Here is a 19,150-nt window from a genome sequence, read left to right as displayed (position 1 = left end):
CTTCGAACCAAACCACGAACCTCTGGCAACGAGCGGCAAACGCTCCGCACCGCTGGGGCCACGTCACCGCCCCCGCTGCCCATTCACTCGTAAACGTGAGATAAGGAAGCCAACACACGGGAGACCTGCCCTGCCCTTTTCCCCTTCTTTTATTCTACGGTCGTGACGCAACGGGCGTGATCAGTGTGGGGTCGGGATGGGGGGGGGGCGAGGTGTGTCTTTTCTGAAGAGTTACGGCTCCCCCTTGCCAAAAAACCGACGGCCGTCACGGGAAATTTACCACAAGTGCCGTGTGTCGGTGTGCCGTTACGCACGGCTGCCCGGGAACCACGCAAGCGTCCCGACGCTTGTCACAACAGCCGCCCCCGGCCGAGGTCGGACGGGAGCACACGCGATGGCGATGGGGATAGGCAGGCGTGGAGGCAGACGAATGAGAAATTCAAAACTCTGGTCTGCTACTTTAAGGGGACGTAAACGCAGGAGGAGACGGTTGAATAGGCAAGGCTGGTGCCCCAGGGTGTTGCCGCTAACTAACCGCGATGGACTCACATTTGCTGCCTTTACAAGAGCCTCCTCGCCACGTTTAAAATTCCTCTAGGGGGTAAGTGACTGTGTTGGGGTCAAAGGTAATGGTGCTGAGCTGACACCGCTGAGATGCTGGGTTCGATACAGGACAGCCAACTAAGATTACCCCGAGTTGTCACGTCCAGTGAGTTTATTGCCTTAGCCCAGTCACAAATGACTGCAAGACCCCATTAAATTGAGCTGCGTACTTAATTCAGCTAAATTACAGCTATAAGAATTAAAATATTGGTTTGATTTTGACCATCAGGTCAAGAACCGTACTCTCATATGCAGAGCGAGTCGGACAGTGCTGCTCTCCACTCTGGGGACCAGAGTTCAGAAGTCTCCGTGAAATTTGCCTCCGTGGTGGGCCATTTTCTCACACGAAGGGTTGCAACTGGCTCAGAACCGGCAGGATTCTTCAACTCACGGCGTGACGTCGACAGCACAATCGGGATAAATATCGGTGGAAAAGCTCTGCTGGACCCACGTCGCCTTCAAATCCTCCCACGTGATGTCCCACACGACTGACAGTCCCGCCTCGTCAAGTCGTTGCTCAGTGATTGACCGTCTCCACCATCCAGCGTCTTCTCTGCCATTCGCACTGCACTGCAGCGCACTGCAGTGCGAACCAACGGGTCACAGGTCAGTGGCAGCCGGGTATCTGAACCATTCCGTGGGGCATCTGCTTCAATCGAGGCACACCGACAGAGTAGGGTGAAGTACGGTCAAACATCCGCCATGACCTTTCGCAGCAAGCGGACGTCTTCAATCAGCAGGAGATTGACAGAGGGCCGTAGATTATTACCGTGATTAAATTGATTGATGCGCTTCCACGGTCTACAAGAAGCGATACTTATGAACACAAAGCCTAATGTCTCTACACCATCTACCTTTCTCATATTTTCCAATCGCAACACGAATCACAACCACTGCCCAGGAGCTTGCAAAACACGGGCAAGCTAAAAACCGGGTAAAAACAATCAATAAAAAAATACAACGCATGCATTTCACTCTGATGTGAAAAAAATATAACAATATTATTATTTAAATAATTATATTTATGTTTTGCATTCCACGTGCCACAGGGAGAAGCCATTCAGCTTGGCGATTCACATTTGGCCATTGTGCTCACACAGCAGCACCTCCCCGTTCATCATCATCACTATCATAGCCAACGCAGACAGACTCAGACGAGTTGGCAGAGTTGCGCACAGCACGTCGGGCACAGGTGCGGCCCCCTCCGATGCCGTCTGATGTCTAAGAAGATGGAGTGCCCGATACAGAACCAAACAACATAGAGGGGCATTTGTGTCCAAAACGGAGCACAAGGGAACAATACCTCCGCTTGAAATGCCTTTTAGAGATGCGGGCTCCCGTAAATCGTGGCTAGTAAAACAAACCGGACAGGCCGGCCCATTAGACGGGCCTTGGCCCCGTTAAATTTAGAGGCAGCGGCGTTTTATAGGGTGTGCCGTATAACTCGGAGAAATGTGCAAATGCAATCTGTTCCACCTGGCCGCCCGTACAGGGTGTGTTCGTTCGAGTGTGGTTTGAACATTCATTACTTCTGCTGTGTGCAAGACCGAAGACAAAGATTCCCCCTCGCTCTGTATTAACAAACAGACTGTTGGGACCATAGTGCTGTCAGCGAGAAACTATGACGGACGGCACGGCGCACTCGAGAAAAGGTGCACCGTGCCCAGCTGTTAATGCCTGCCCCAGCGCTAATCTTAGCCGAGAGGGACCAGGTTCTCACTTCAAGATGAGCCACCAGCCTAGGAGAGGCACAGGACTGACGGTTTAGATTTCAATTGCCACTGGATATTAGCCGTGGCGGGAATCGAACCCAGGTAGCTGGGCTTGCAGCCAGGCACACTAACCAATGTGCCACGACTACTTCTCATCTATGGTGCGTGCGAGTGCACACACGCCTTCGCATGCAAAAATAAACACGTGTGTGCGTCACATGTAATGCATCAGTTGAATTAGCAATCGTATGATTGAGCGAGCAGTTGAACACACGGACAATCGAATGAGCGGGCAGTTGAACGATCGTTTGAATGAACGCGGCTGAACGAGCCACGAGATTGCGATGTGCCACAACACGCTACCTATGTCGTGGCTGCTCATGTCTCGGAGGTTGTCGACCGTCATCTTGCGTGCCTCCAGCTTCTCGAGCGTCGTGTGCGGCAGTGCCGAGAACTGGCGCAGCGGGTGGGCCCAGCCCCAGAGGCGGCGGTCGATGGCCTTGCTCAGGGCCAGGAGGCGGCTCGTCATGGTGGGCCAGCGCTTGCGAAGCGCCGTCTCGAAGAGAGAGCGCACGATTCGCGCTGCGTTCTGCCAGGGGGAGACGGACGGACGTGTTTGGAACAGGGAAGGACTCGTTCCATGTCCTCGTGGTCAAAGTGTCTACCTACTCAATTGGGAGTTGAATGGTTAATCGGCAAACAATTAAAATGAACCAAACCATGAACCACTTAAACCGACTATTTAACCAGCCCACCAACCGCCAACCATTTTTACGAAACACTAAACCACTTAATCATCCAACCACTAAGCCAAACACTTAACCAGCCAGCCAACTAACTAACCTACGATCTATCCAACGAATCACCATAACAACCAACCAATCAACCAACCGACAGACAAACCAGCCATCTAACAGGGCAGCCTGGCAACAGAGCCACGGACCAACACACAAACAGGCAGACACAAAGAACAATGAGAGAGACGCACTCAAACACAGGCAGACACACGCAATCAAACACGCCCCCACAATCGTACAAACGCCCATCATTTAGACCAGAGGTCGACAACCTGCAGCTCCGGAACCATGCACGGCTCTTCCAAGGACCGCTTCGTGACGTCGTTCATCAACGACCACCGTCTCTCGTATTCAGCACACTCGCGGAGCGTGCCATCCAGACTCACCTGGGCGATGTAGGAGAGGTCGGACACGAGCGAGAAGCAGTCGACGTCCCCGCGCGAGATGTACGTCTGCAGCAGGATGTTCACCTTGCCGTAGCCGTTCTCCACGCCGCCGGCCACGGGCAGCAGGCAGTAGCCGTCGGCTAGCTGCTCGAGCTCGCCGAGTTCATCCTCGCGCACCTAACCCAGCAGCCCAGGGGAGCAAATACAAAGATCCCCCGTATAGCCTGTAACAGACTGCTGGGGCAAGTGCTGTGAGCGAGCGCCTATAAAGTCCGGCACGGCACACGTGGGGGTGTGGGTGGCCACCACCACGCCCGACCGCTTTTAACACACTGCACAAGGAACTCATTTGAGGCTGAGTCGACCTAGGAGAGGGCCTAGGACCGGTTCAGATAATCGTCACTGGTGTTAACCGTGAGCGGGAATCGAACCCGGGTCGCCAGGTTCACAGCACACTAACCGCAACACTACCGCTCCCCACACACCTACAGGCACACACACAGCACGCTGATGTAGCAGTTGCTGATAGTGCGAGCCAGGCGTGGTGACGCACGCTAACAGAGCCAGCGCGTCGGAGACAAGAGTTGGTGGATGTGACGCCGATAGCAGAATCGGTATAACATTGGGGAAAAGATAGAACGATAAAAAATTAAATACAGACCGATTGGCATCTGCATGAACAATGAAATTGGTTGATCGAGAACAAACATTCAATGGGCATGGGGATGCCTTTGCAAAAAAGGTCACACCGTGTGCAATTGCCATGCAGTCCCACCTTGATCTGCTCAAACTCCTCTGCCTTGCACACCATCGATAACACGTCCGATTCCGTCAGGTGCGGGCCAAAGTAGTCGTTGAAAGTCTGCCACAAGAGGAGAAACGAAACGGAGACAGCGAAACGCCGTTTTAATTACGACAAAACCCCAGCGTATACTTTTCTGACAAAATTTTAGAAACCGTAAATAACTGAATTCTACGTGTGCGATTCAATGTACGTAGTGCAATTGTAACGGTTAATTTGAATCAACAACGTGTTGTATAGGCTTAGTTGCGAATAATATCAGTGGAGCTTTAAATGCCAGCTTCGCAAAAGAGAGTGAGATTATTTTTTATTCATGACAATATTTGTTGGGCAGAGGTGTGGGACTCTTGCAACTTACTTAGCATGTTACCCAGTGGACTACTGGGAGCTGTATGCAAAATACACGTGTTCAAACATGAACGCAATATATGGTACCTCTGATAATAGGTTTTTCCACTTTTTTCTGGCAACAAAACAGCTGTGTTAAGATGTTAAAACACCAAACTGAATCATGTCTGCATAAACCACAATGCTTGTGGTCAGAATGCAAAAAAAAAACCTACTCTGATAATATATGCATTGTCCTTGAAACTGATCGGTCCACACCAGAGACATCTTTCTTTGAGCCTCGTCTCAAACAGTGTTAGACCAGAGGACGCCAAAAGGCGTACGGTACCACTATAGCAATCAGGAAAATACATCAAAGAGTATTCTGAGAAGTGTTTTTTTATCTGGCTTTTTACAATTCTAATGTCTTTATACTAACAGTAAAGCATTATCATTTACTAATTCAGCTTAAAACAATTATCTCATTCGTCTTTGAACCCATAAGCAGTCAGGCACACCACACACAAAGCTCTCTCAGTCAAAGCTATGTTATTCAATTTAATTCGGATATTCTCCCCGTCCCGTGGGACCACAATCTAAATGCTAATTTACCCTAAGCCGTAACGCTTTATGTTCATTTAAATAAAGGCATAAGTTTAAAGGCATTTTCCATAAAGAGGTATTTACTGCCAATGTCTTTTCCCCGGGACGAGTTAGTATGCGCCGATACCAATCAGGCCGTGATGGCGGAAACGTAACGGTGCCTGCCAGGTGGCTCAGCGGTAGAGCGAGCGGCTCGTGAGCTTAACACTGCGAGTTCAAACCCTGGTTTAGGGCTTGCCTCAGCCAATCATCCCCTCTAGAATAAAAAAATAAACGAGTACCACTTGGCAGGGAAGTTCACAGTGCACTGTCCTATTGATTGGACTTGGCCCTGCCATAGGAATGTGGATTTTATTTTAGTCTTGGCACAAGGCTGCAAACAAGATATGAGCTCCACCTCCATGCTTATTCAAGCAATAAATGACTCACCCCTGGGTTGGCCAAATAGTACATGGATTGGGCCTCTCCTCACAGCCTAACGTGAGTCGTAAGTAACCTGGTGCAGTGGTCACTGTTTGCATTGTGGAGACAAAGGAGGCGTGGGGTGCTTGTGGTGCTGGCCACGTCACGACGGCTTTGCCAGCAGTCGTTGGCTGTGATGGTCTGGCATAGTTCTGGCATTCGGTGTAAATGCGAGGGATAGAACTTCCTGCGATTGTGCCGATAGCATTCACTTGATCACGGATAGCATTCACAGTGTTCGCACTGCTAGTGGCGGCAATGACTGTGATGGCGTCTGACAGTGATAGTTTTTTACAACAGTAGCCGTGATGTGAAATCGATAGTGATACTGCCAAGAGCCACATCGCTGAGTGAAAGCGGTGACAGCGACGGCGCTGACAGTGACAGCACTAACAGTGACAGTACTGACATTCGCAGCTATGACTGTGGTCGTTCAATACTGGCATTTACACTTCAAAACCAGCAGTGGCATTGCCAGCCGTAATATGACTGACAGCGCGGGTGGAACCGGAAACAATGCGAGTGAGACTAAAAGACAAAGATCCCCCATAGAGCCTTTAACAGACTGTTGAGGCGAGTGCTGTTAGTTAGCGAGCACCTATTAAGGCCGGTACGGCATACGAGGAAGAGTCTGGCCAGCACAACGCCTGGCTGCCATCGTCTCCCCAGCACTGATGTTTACCCAGTGCACCAGGTACTAATTTAAGGCGGAGTCGACCTAGGAGAGACCCAGGACCGGTTCTGATATTCGTTGGCCACGAGCGAGAATCGAAACTCAGGTCGGAGGGTTCGAGGTGCAGTGCGCTAACCGCTGCATTACCGCTGGAGGCGCCAAAAACGCATGCACGCATGAGCACACGCATTGCACAAAGACAAATATCCCCCGTGAACATTTAACAGGCTGTTGGGGCAAGTGGTGTTAGCAAGCACCTATTAAGGGGAGCAGTAGTGTAGCTGTTAGCGCTTTGCACTATGATCCCCGCTCGCGGCCAACACCAGTGACAATTATCTGAACCGGTCAAGAGCAAGCCTCCCCTAGGTCGACTCTGCCTCAAATTAGTAGCTGGTGCGGTGTGTAAACACTGCCACTGGGGAGACAAAGGTGGCCGGGTGTGGCGCTGGCCACCCACCCCCTCGTGTGTCGTGCCGGCCTTCATCGGCGCTACTCGCTAAAACACGTCACGCACGCACGCACCTCGATGGTGTTGTACTTGATGTAGAAGTGGCTGGCCGTGCGTCCCGTGTCGGTGGGCGAGAAGTATCCCGTGCGCTCGTCAAAGCGAATCATTCGCGCCTTGTCCAGCTTCCGGCCCGCGTCCACCACCATCTGCTCGCGGAACTTGTGCAGCGACGGGTCGGCCTTCGCCGCGGACACGCGCCGACGGGGACGGGGAGAGAGGGTGACACGCGGACGAGGGCATGAGCCAATGGAGGCGTGAAGTGAGAGACTCACGTGGTGATGCACAAGAGAAGAGACCGGCGTTTGGGATTCGCTTGCCAAAAATTACACGCGAATGAGAAGGCGGTTAATGAAATGTTTACTAGCACCTGAGAGCCAGGTGGCTCAGTCGGTAGGGCTTGCAAATGCTAGGGATACAGATTGACATCCTGGATGGGGATCGATGAGGTCCATCATTTATCTGGGGTCACTACGTAAGTATCAACTTTATGGGGAAGTCAACACTAGTTTTTTCTAATGATAAGACTCGCCCCGGCCATAGGAATGTGGAAATTCCACCACTGCCTCGCGGCTGTAAATGGGAGATGAGGTCGCCGTTTCGATTCCATCTCCCAGCGCGGCAGTTCATAGAATGGGTGAGTTTATTAAATCCGCCCCATTTCTGTCCATCCACCCAGCTGTGTGAATGGGTACAAGTTAGTCGATCGACAGCTGGCGTGTGGTGGGATAAAGCGTGGTGGGCACTCCCACCTCATCCAGCGTGGAAGAGTAGGACAAATACATTCTAGATTCGGGGCTTCTCCAAAGCTCCCTCTAGTGGAGGCCCTTCTTCCGCCTGCAGTAGCGGAAGCAAGCAATTGCAGGGCTGCACCTTTGCCGGCTTGTACGGCGGTGTCACGTGACATGCAATATGGAGCCCCGAGCTTCGGGTCACAATCGCCAGACTTTGCGTTGTCTAGATATCGCTTGGACACATTTGTGTGTACGTCTCACCTGTTGCGTGTTGTAGCTGATTCCGTACGCCAGTGGGTTGGCTCGCATGCGGACGTACAGGTACGTGTAGCTCAGCCACCTCACGGCCTCCTGCACGTTGGTCACGGTTCCCAGGGAAATCTGCGGCGGGAGAAAAAAAAAAAACGCCACAGAGCTCAATCGGGCGCATCAGTCTCAACGGAAGCTTTGACGTCAACACACGTGCGCGTGCGATCGAGATACGGTGTAATCTACATCAAAAAGGTCATCACGGCCAATGCCTCAGATGCCACCACACCCCCGCCATTGCTTCCTTCCTTCTGTCAGACACACCCCTGTTGCACAGTTGAAAACCGACCTTTAAGATCTGCCCTTACAGAACCTCTACAATCTGGCCTTAATGCCTTGCCCTTGAAACATACGCAGTTCATGCGTTATCCGAGGACATGGCCTTGTGTGAGTGCTGCACAGGTACACGGTTCGAAGCCAGCGGGCGACCTGATTAATACTGCGGGTAAACCAGTGTGCTAGCGTCATGCTATAAATGACTAATTTGGGATGAAGCTGATAAATCACCGCCCCCTGTCGCGAAAACTCGGCAGGAACTCTCTCGGAAATAGCCATGAGATTTGGCAAGGCTTTCCTAGGTAAGCAAGCAATAACATAACATAAATAAAAGCTCATCACGAGCATAATCTGGCTTAAGGTATTTCAATTGGCCACCAACCTCTGGCTACCACCCCTATACATGCTGCATTATATTATACAGAGATATAAAAATAAATATGGTGGACGTTTAACATTCCCAATGGTGGAGACAAGTCTCTTTATCGGACAACCACTGTTGGCTTCCCCACAAAGTAGTCTTCATTTTATCGACCCCCCGAGGGATGATGGGCGGCTGAGTCAACCCCCCTTAACCAGGATTTGAACTTGCAGCCTTATGACTGCGAGCCGCTCTCTCTGCTGCCGAGCCACCTGGCCAGACATCGAGTCCATGACCTTGGGAATCGATTTGACAAACGGCTATCGCAAAAAACTGATAATAACCTGACAACCCCCCAGTAGGTTACATTCAATATCAGGTTTCAGCACAAGTCCTGAGCCAATGATGCTGACACGTTGACCGACTCGCCCACTCTCAACGTGAGAATGACAATGATGAATAGCAATATAACGATAATAGGTTTTTGTAAAATGCTCCTCGGCTTTCTTTTTGTTAGTATTATTCACGGGGCACATGCTCTACATTTTGACCGATTCCCTTTTTACAAACACTTAAATCGGCAAACCGCATTGAAGACCTCTCACCCGTAACGGCAGATCCAGACAAAAAAAAAAACAGACATTTGTTACAAAACCCACGGAGCACGAACAAAACAAAAAACGCATGGGCAACGCAAGCCCTTTCTTTTGTTATGGCAACTCCTCCGTGCCAAGTTTGATGATGCTGCCGATGAAAGGCACGAGTCACGCAGGTCAGCGCCAAATGACCTGGGGGGGGGGGGGCTCTCTCTGAATTTCCAGCCGAGCGTGTGCATCTGTGCAACAGGTACGACGACCACCACCGCAGGAGGACACGGAGCGGGCCAGACGCCTGCCCCCGTACGTGACAAATTTACCATCGCGTGACGCGCGCGGTGATTTATTGGCGGCTAATGGCACAGTTGTAATAACAGCGGCGTGGAAAGGGGCCCGAGGCGAGCGATTATTGTTCATTGATATCTGCCGGAGGCATCATTATTATTACCATCATCGGGCCAATTATCTATCCATTCAGAGATGAAGGCCTCACCATGCTACTGACACGCCTTGCAGTACCAGTAATGCCACAATCCATTTAACTTCTTCACACGAGCCGATCTCATTGTTCCATTTCTGTGGTGGTAATCCTCTCTCTCGGATTTGCATTATACTGCCAATAAATTACTAGGCTTGTCCACTGGCTGTCGTCATTCCCTCCAGCTTTGTATCCCACTCATTTGCTTGGACTGAATCCATACTGCTCAAGTTAAGCACTCCCAGAAGGCCGTGGGGACAATGGTTTGTGTAATACATGCGTTTATTTCTTATGTGCAGAAACATATTGATGCACATGAAGGTATCTGCTTGCTTATATGTTTACTTACATGAAATCAACACGATATCTCCGATTTGTATTTGTTCCCTGATTCCAATGCGACTCCACTGGTCTCTAAGTGTAATTCCCCAACGTGCATCTCCCCATGCTTCTTTGCACACCTTTCATCTGCAGTTACATTTTCGTAATCAGTGTCCATAGTTCTGATCAGCATGTTTTAGCTGGTAAAATGCAATATAAAAAAAAATGTATTTTATCATAAAAGGCCCACTGAGCTAACTAAGTTCTTTCAGAAGCGACCTGGCCACAAGTGATAGCCCAATGAAGTGGACGATCATACATAAATGCACAGGAGTCAAATGCTCACGGTGATTGTAAATGAGGGAAAAACAGAGGACCCGGAGAAAACTCCACACGACCACAGAGAGAGAGAGAACATGCAAACTCCACATATACGCGCGTCAGGGTTGGGATCGAACCCACGACCTTCTGTATACCAGGCTGGCTGAAAGCGACTCATCCTTGTTCGTGCCTTCATTTCATAATTCTCTTCTCAATTCCACCTTCACTAAGTGCCCGATGTACAAATTTGTTACGTTGTACTTTCAAAGAAGGTTGAAAAGTTGGACTCCAGACAAGTAGGAACAAAACATAGGCAATGAACAACAGCTATTCATAAACAAAACAAATCACGTATTGGATGGCACACAACTTGGAAACACACACACACAGGCGTCAATACTATGTACTCAAAAACCTTCCTCAGACTTTACTGCCCCCTGCAGATTTAAAACTGCATTTAACGTCAAAAAGTTGCAAGCGGTTGACGTGTATTCATTACAATAAACACTGTGGCCTCACGGGAAAAAAAAATATTTTAATCTGCGACGTTTCTGGCAATGGACCTTCTTCAGAGCATATTTACGCACTATGTACACAGCCGTGGCTAAGCCGGCTTCATCCTATCACCCACACAGCATTCTCGGTGCACAAAGCGCCGCCACCTCCTATCCCACGGCGACCGGACACCACAAATTCGACCACTGTTATCGTGCAACGGACAACCAACTGTGGCCGTTCGGCTTGAGCGTCGCCAAGTGCGTCGCTCTCTCCCGTACGCACCTCCGCGTTCAGGTTGTCCTGCAGGCTGGCCTGGAACTGGCTCTCGATGGGGTTCTGCTGAGTCAGCAGCGTGAGGTAGCGGCCAAGCTTGTCGTGCGACGTGATGATGATGCCGAGGCCGAACGTGTCGTACTGGGGCCGCCCGGCACGCCCGAAGATCTGCATCACGTCCAGCGCGCCGAGGTCCACGAAGGTACCGCGCTTGGCGTCGTAGATTTGCGTGCCCTGTGTTGGTGACAATAACGATAATGCTACAGTCGAAGTCGACGATGATGCTGCATGCTGCTATTGACGATGACAACGACGATGACATCTGCAACAACGCAGCTGCTGCCGCCGCGGATGAAAAGGCGAAGACGACGACAACGCCGACGTTGCTGTGCCACCGCTGTAAACAATAACGGCGTTGTTCTTTCACTACCCAAGATGGTGTCGCAGCAATTAAATCATCTTCTGATAGCAAAGCTGCTGTTACTGGTGACGATGACCATGGTGCCGTCACTGTTGCCAATGCAGCTCCTGCCAACAACAACGATGCCGCTGCCGATCACGACATCGACGCCGCGTCCGCCGCACTGCTGAACCGGGGGGCAGCCACCACCGCGGTCGCACCTTGATGATGACAGCGTGGGCGGGCAGGTTGACGCCCCAGGCGAGCGTGGCGGTGCACACGAGGACGCGCACGAACCCGCGCGAGAAGAGCCCTTCGACGAGCGAGCGGTCGGGCCGCAGCATGCCGGCGTGGTGCGTGCTGAAGCCGTCCGGAAACAGCTCGCGCATCGGCTTGTTGCGGGAGCGCTCCACCTGCACTCGAGGGGCACGCATGGAGGAGGAGGAGGACGAACGCCGTCGGTAATACCACACTGGGAGCAAGCAAAAACGTGCAGCCCTGGAGGATTGCTGGCTTAAGGCACTGCTGGTGGAAGGGGGTCAAAAGGAGATCAAGAAAGCCGCCACCCCATCCAGGACCGTAAGAGGTCACTGGGGCCCGCGCTGCCTCACCAGGGTGCCATAGGGGCCACAGGAGGCCGCTGGGGTCTAAGGGGCCCTAACTTTGTTCGATGTGCGCTGTAGTACAATAAAAACGGACCACGGGCGATTCACCGATCGTGCAAATGTTAGCCAATTTAAAAAAGAGGCATTTAATATGAAGCTTTACTAACCAATGAAATTACTCAATCCATGGATCGCTTGCCAATGAATCGACGTGCCGATTAGCCCGCGATGCATCGATACTCTTAACTTGGCCGTCGGATCGACCGCGAGCAGAGTCGATACAACAGACACCTCGATACGGGTTTTGCAAGACCATACGTGGGCAGAGACGTGCCCCTACGGGCAACGCAACGCCTACTTTGTTCCATATAAGGGCCGATCGCTGATCGTCGATTTTGTCGGGTGTCCGATTTCATCAGCGTCCAGCGCCTGCCGCCCTCACCTGCTTGAACGCTGTGCCGTACTCGGCTGACTGCGGCGGCGTGAAGAACCCCGCCTCCCCGTTGTTCTTCGCCATCTCCCTCAGAGCCATGGCCGTGCGGACGGTGGCGTTGCGAGCGTGCACGAACACCATGACCTGGGCAGCGCCAAGGAGAGGCGATGCGCAAACGCCTTAGAAGCACGCCTTCGAATCACAGCCCACTCCACGCCTTGAGAAGTCCGCCGGTCCGACCAGACGTGCGTTCATCCGCGTGTGCTTGCGTCTTCGCGCGGAACATTTTTTTAATAGGCATGATGCGCGCTAGTGAATGGGCAATGTGGATCTTTACACGCGCGGTTTGGGACAATTTTTCCAGGCTTTGGAGCTTTCGTGACTGCAGGAATTATTATTTGGTTCTTTCGGTAAAGTCACGTATAAAGAAAAATAATAAATTAAATAATAGCATACGACGTTTCGATTGCAACACAAGCAATCATCATCAGGTATAATGAAATAGCGACATAAAATCTAACCAGAAAAAATTATAGACAGACATATAAGCAGACAGATATCACCAAGATACACAGAGCGGGCAACACAGGTACAATGAGGGATGATCGTCTCTGTGGGGTGGCCTTAAATAGACAGAGGGGGGCGGAGGCAGCGAGAGGGAGGGGTTAGAGACAAAATTTACATGTCAATGAGTACAAAAAGGAGTGAGCAGGCTTAGGGAGAGATTTTCACACTTAAATTCTAACATAGCAATCTTTGAAATACGTAATCGACCAGGCTATGCGTTAATTGTGTGTTGACCGACTCTCTGTGTCGTTTTACATAACATTTCGATACTTTGCTAGGTTATTTAATTTTAGTGTGTCTCTTTCTCCCCCTAAGCCTGCTCACTCCTTTTTGTACTCATTGACATGTAAATTTTGTCTCTAACCCCTCCCTCTCGCTGCCTCCGCCCCCCTCTGTCTATTTAAGGCCACCCCACAGAGACGATCATCCCTCATTGTACCTGTGTTGCCCGCTCTGTGTATCTTGGTGATATCTGTCTGCTTATATGTCTGTCTATAATTTTTTCTGGTTAGATTTTATGTCGCTATTTCATTATACCTGATGATGATTGCTTGTGTTGCAATCGAAACGTCGTATGCTATTATTTAATTTATTATTTTTCTTTATACGTGACTTTACCGAAAGAAGCAAAGAATAATTTTTCCGGGTTTTTTTCTCCCAGATTTTTATTTCATTTTACAATTTTACAGGATATAAATTATATGTGGTCTCTATTTGCAGGCGAAAGGACGAGTTTTAAATCTTGAGTCAGTGCAGCCCATTATCCCTCTGCGGTTGTTAAAAATCGGTACCACTGTGGGAATAAAATAGTGGTCATCATCTGACTTCCTCTTACAAACTGAATCCCCCCCCACCCCCCCTCCCCCGTATGTCCCTGATCGTTCACTCCGTTCCCGAGAGGAGAGATTAATGAAGCTCCCTGCATTCAGAAGTTGAACCCCAGAGTGACAGATCCCATTCTTATTAGGCTCCCAAGTCTTTTGAAATGTCTTACCACCCTTGGTAACATGTGCCACCTCAGCATCTACTTTCAAATCATGCATGGAGAGTTAAATGTAAAAAAATATATATTTTAATAACATTCAAGCAATAATGAGCCGGGTCCAATTTACCCAAACATTTTTACTTAATATATATTATTTTAGGGCCACAGTGTTACTAACAAATTGTTGAGTTTGTTTTTGTTATAAATCTGCTGAAGCACCACTGTCAATGCAGCAGCATCACTAAGTAATGTCAAATGTTGCTGATTTTACTATATTAATCACTTTTTTTATAGTAACTGTTACAGAAACTCAGGGATCATCAACCCTTTGTGAGAGCCTTGAGAGCTATAAGAGAGGCGGCGTATACCAAAACTTATTTATGTTTGGCTTTGTAAGGGTTTTGTGATAGCGAAAAATTGCGAAAAAATCAATTATTTAATACGTGTATAAAACGTGAAGTTATTGTTTGAACTGATGCCATCCTTGGCGGTTTTGAGATGCTGCTGCCGACGTGCGTACGTGCGAGTGCAGTTTTGAAAGCACTCACTCGTTAATCTCGTAAATTCAAAACGTACAGCAAGCGCCCACGTTGCTAGAACACCATTCCCATTTTGATATCTTTGTAAAAGTTTGCGGGGCCAGCGATTTATTACTTTTGATTCTTAAAAATATACTTTATATTCCTCGACGTTTAAGTAGCCCCTGGACACGGTCGGTACAGTCAGCTCTACATGCAAATTGCAATAGCGTGAGATGCGTCACGGATGTGAAGAAGATGTTAGGAGCCAAGCTGAGATGTGATGTGTTTTCAATTTTGTTTCCGTTGATCATTGTTGGTAAATGTGTACTAGCCTTTTGCCCATCTAAGGACGGGTTTATTTCAGTAAATCTGAAACTTGCAAGCGAAAAGCAGACTGTGACGTGATATTCATTGCATCAATCCGTGTGCAATTTATAAGGTCGCGGTGACACAGACCTATTTCATATAAAGGTTATAATACCTTGTTCATCATGATGTCCTTTTTACTTCAATGTCTCAACAGCGTTACGGAGATCGCATGACGTGAGGGTTCTGCCTTTGTAGTAAGGGATGTAAGTTGACGCTGAGAAGGGGGGAGGAGGCGCCTCGCCCCCCATGTGGAGTGACGTCACCCGCTAATTATTATTAATGGAGGGGGAGGTCCATTTATAAGACGTCACCTTATGAAAATCGATTCGCGAAGCCACTTGCTGTACTGCCGCCTTCTTGCCAATTCACAACCCCAGTAGGTTTATGAGTTTCACAAATCCAAGTGATCCACCAATCCTTTCTGTATTGTATGTGGCGTAACATCTCGCTCGGTTTAAATGCTGTACCATAGGATACGTGCAGCCCTATTGTCAATCCACTGCTGGATGACAGATTCCCCATACTATGAGGGACATGGGGGTTATTTAACCATACTTCACCACGTCGGTCAGTACGGGTTCGGTGTTGGTGGATAGCACGGTTGTGGGACCGTTGAAGTGCAGTACAACAATGTCTTTGCCCTCTCCTGCGTGATAAAAAGCCTACGTGTTAAACTTCCTCGTCTGCGGGTGAATCAAGGCCCTCAGGACTAAACATCCCGCTGTGTGTGGTCGTCACCTATCCGAGTGCTACAAAGCGTTACCCAGGCTTCAGCGCTTGAGATCTGACAACACTGGGCACATTTCTGGTGATTCAACGATGGTGGGCCTGTGACAGCATCGACATATTAAGTGAATAACAATACTAATAATTGGAGTGTCCATTCATGATAATGCAGCACGTCAAATTTGAATATTATTTCAGCAAATGCCTGGATTTTCTCCAGGCCCTCCCTCTGGTTTTCACCCACATGGAAATTGGCCAAGCGTCCCAACACAGGACACTTCTGACAAGATGTCACAAGACCCCCAGTGAGATGACAGTCCCAGGCAAGTTAAGCGACGCTGTTACCGCCGCACCTCCGATTAGCACGGTTGGCTACGTACGGTGCGAAAGAAGTTCAACATTAACGCACATACATACCCCGACCATGAACTATTCGGGGAGAGAAAAAAACCAACCTGGTGTCCAGCCTTGACTTGCTCCAGAACTTTATCATAACACACTTCATCCATGTCGTGCATTTGCTGCATCTGTGAGGCAACAATTAGAGCGAAGACAGCAGCGCATGTGCATACACGTCTCCTGCGGCCAATGCAGCATTTACAAAAATAAAATGACATTTCTAACCAGATCTTGTCTAATGCATGTGTCCCTCTTTCAGTCTCCCAGCGTAAGTAACTCTGAGCATCCTCCACTTACTGCACGGTAATAACGTCTTTCAAGGATCGCTCATAGTTAAAATTGGCAATATCTGGCTTTAGCTATTTTCTTTGTTGCGGTTAACAAGTCCTTCAATGTCAGATCTCTATGTCCCTCTACTACCACCATCTGACATTAGGTCTTTCCTTTGGGCACTGACCAACTTGCTGTGAAAAAAAGCTTCATATAGCTCATCGGACGTTTCCAGGATAAATAAAGATTCAGATTCATGTACCACTGGGTACCACTCGAAAACAAGTCTTGCCTCCTCTGCTATAAATTTGGCCGCTATAAATTGCAGCCAAACACTCTATGAGCCACTTCGTTGAGCTATCATTTGCGAACAGGTCAATTCTTAGAAAAATAGCGATATTGCTCAGTGGGGCCTTACCTGGTAAAATAGTTTAGTTTACTGAGGGGGGGGGGGGGGTGATGATTGCTGCTGCGGTGAATAATCTCAACGTCGCTACGAAACAAACGGCGGAGTTTGCCCAAACTGCCAGGCACACCTTGTTGGTCGTCTTGACGCCGATGAACGTCTGGCTCAGGGGCACGGGCCGGAAGCGGCTGTCGAAGAAGAAGAGGCCGATGTACGGGTTCACGTGCAGGAACCGTGCCACGTCCAGGTAGTTGGGCAGGGTTGCCGACAGACCCACGATACGAATCATGCTCTGAGTGCTCTCCACCTGCAGTCGGACGCAGCAGGTTTAACGGCGGTTCTTGTACGGTGCGATTCTACAATTAGAATGCGTGTACGTGTGTATGTATGTTGAGCTTCTTTCGCTACGTACGTAGCCAACCGTGCTTAATCGAAGGTGCGGGGGAAGGACAACTAAACAGGAAATAAATCATCTTGAATTAGACTGGAGCTATTTTTACACAGGCCTCCAGTTGGGGCATGGGGTCAGAAAGTTACAACAATACAGAAAACGATAGGAGTGCAGGGGAATCAGTCTGTGGTGGGGCAAAGTGTGGGTACTCCCACCTGTTTAGACGGCCCTTGAGCTCTCACCCTAGTGGAAGCCAGCAGTGTCACGAGCAAGTAATTGCAGGGCAGCGCCCTTTCACTTTACCAAGGAAATGTGACCACCTTGTGTAACGATTCTTCACTTAATGTTGATTTTACACTCACAACTCCGCACCTCCGATTAGCACTCAGCACCTACGAGTAGCACGGCTGGCTACGAACGGTGCGAAAGAAGTTCAACATGCATACACAACGGATTATACGCGTCACCCTAGACACCCTAACACCACAAGGGGCTCCTACGGGTACGCAAACGGACCGCGAGCTGCAGGTCGCCCACCCACCACTGGCTTAGGTGTTCAACCACCACCCTGCAGGTCTCAACACTTTCTGCGTCAGCCCTCGCCACTGCCCCACTTTGACATTCACTCTCGTCATCTCTTCACCACTTCCCCCCCTCCCTCAAAGTTCTTAAAACAACAACCTTGCTCGATTAAGGAAACGTGTTAAATCGTATCTATTACAAATTTAACAATGCTGCTTGTCGCCAGCCACAGGGTGATTTGGGATTCTGGGCCCGTGTTCAGCAACCGAGATTAACAATCAAAGTGCAGGCACTGGACACAAAACTAGCCTTGGCAGAAAACTCCCATTAAAGTGTCCAGAGACTCGATGTTTTTTCAGGATATAACGTCAATCATTGTTTTACAGAAAGCCGTAACCACCATGACCATACTTTCTCCAATCAGTCATTCATTAATTTACACATCAATTTTTCTATTTACATTCCCAATATCTGATAACTAAGCGCAATGCAATATACAGACGTTTTGGTCCTTTGACCCTGTGCTCAGCAACTGTGTTCGAAAATAAACACAACATATCCAATCTGTTGACTATAAATAAGTCAACACCTGGGGCTAAATCAAAAAGTTTCAGCATTATCACTCACTAATTATATAAAGGTCTCACTGTTGGATAAACCACCACCTTTTCATCTGCATGGTAATTTATATTTATTTACTCATTAATGAAACTCCCGAGTTAATCTGCTCATCTGTTTTAAAACTAAATGTTATAATCTCTCGGCACTAATCACCTTTGCAAATTAGTTTTTCTTTGTCACATGCAGTAAAAAAGAAAAGAAAAAACCTCATCACAAGCAAGCCAAATTGGATGGAAAACATTTCAGCGTGTATATATTAGTACACGAGCGCATCTCTCATCGGCGACTTAGCATTCGAGAGGGCGACGAGCCGTTTGCCAAAGATAAAACCGCAAAAGTTGTCGCGTCGCACGAAACGCAAAACCGCCCGCCCGCCCGCCCGCCCCCCCGCGCTGTTTGTCAGAAATTCGCCGCCACGTTGCGAGCCGTTGCCACCCTTCAGCCTTCCGCAATTCCACCGAGTGGTGTTTTGACGACGCCAACAGCTGGATCGTAAGAAGAAAAAAAACCCACAACCGTTGGCTCCACGACGCTCAGAATGAGAATCGTGATGTTTTGTTACAATGGAGGAATCGGATGAGCTATCAAGCTCTTTTACACAAGACGTCCAAGTTCAATTTCGATTTAAAGCTTCCGTGACTGCAGGGATTCATCTTCTTAGTTCTTTCGGTAAAGTCATTCACGTCCAAGTTCACTCGGCCTAGCTTTCATGCTTATTTGGCGTAAAACTATATATGCCGCGCGGGAACTGCCCACCGATTAATATGCAGCGCATAAGCGCAATTCGGTAAATGTGGAACGCAAGTGCCGTACAAACACAAATGCTAATAAAACCCAAGTGATTTTCAGTTACACATTGCAGTTCTCTCAAAGCGGAGCTGATGCCAGACCAAAGCCG

The 19,150-nt window shown here is 49.1% G+C and overlaps 1 protein-coding gene across 1 annotated transcript in view; it reads right to left on the bottom strand.

Annotated features, from left to right (window-relative positions):
- ASCC3 (activating signal cointegrator 1 complex subunit 3) overlaps positions 1-19,150 on the bottom strand; it is a 104,978-nt gene that overhangs the window by 68,115 nt on the left and 17,713 nt on the right. Inside the window, 10 exon segments of the mRNA XM_061568172.1 lie at positions 2,679-2,904; positions 3,499-3,675; positions 4,274-4,360; positions 6,888-7,052; positions 7,866-7,985; positions 11,047-11,271; positions 11,659-11,850; positions 12,485-12,619; positions 16,099-16,170; positions 16,849-17,025. Coding sequence (XP_061424156.1) covers positions 2,679-2,904; positions 3,499-3,675; positions 4,274-4,360; positions 6,888-7,052; positions 7,866-7,985; positions 11,047-11,271; positions 11,659-11,850; positions 12,485-12,619; positions 16,099-16,170; positions 16,849-17,025 — 1,576 coding nt within the window.

Source organism: Lethenteron reissneri, chromosome 5 (genome assembly GCF_015708825.2).
Source record: "Lethenteron reissneri isolate LAM-NWPU_2019-01 chromosome 5, ASM1570882v1, whole genome shotgun sequence".
Lineage (NCBI taxonomy): Eukaryota > Metazoa > Chordata > Hyperoartia > Petromyzontiformes > Petromyzontidae > Lethenteron > Lethenteron reissneri.
The sequence above is the reverse complement of the archived record's forward strand: the minus strand, read 5'-3'. Positions and strand labels throughout refer to the sequence as shown.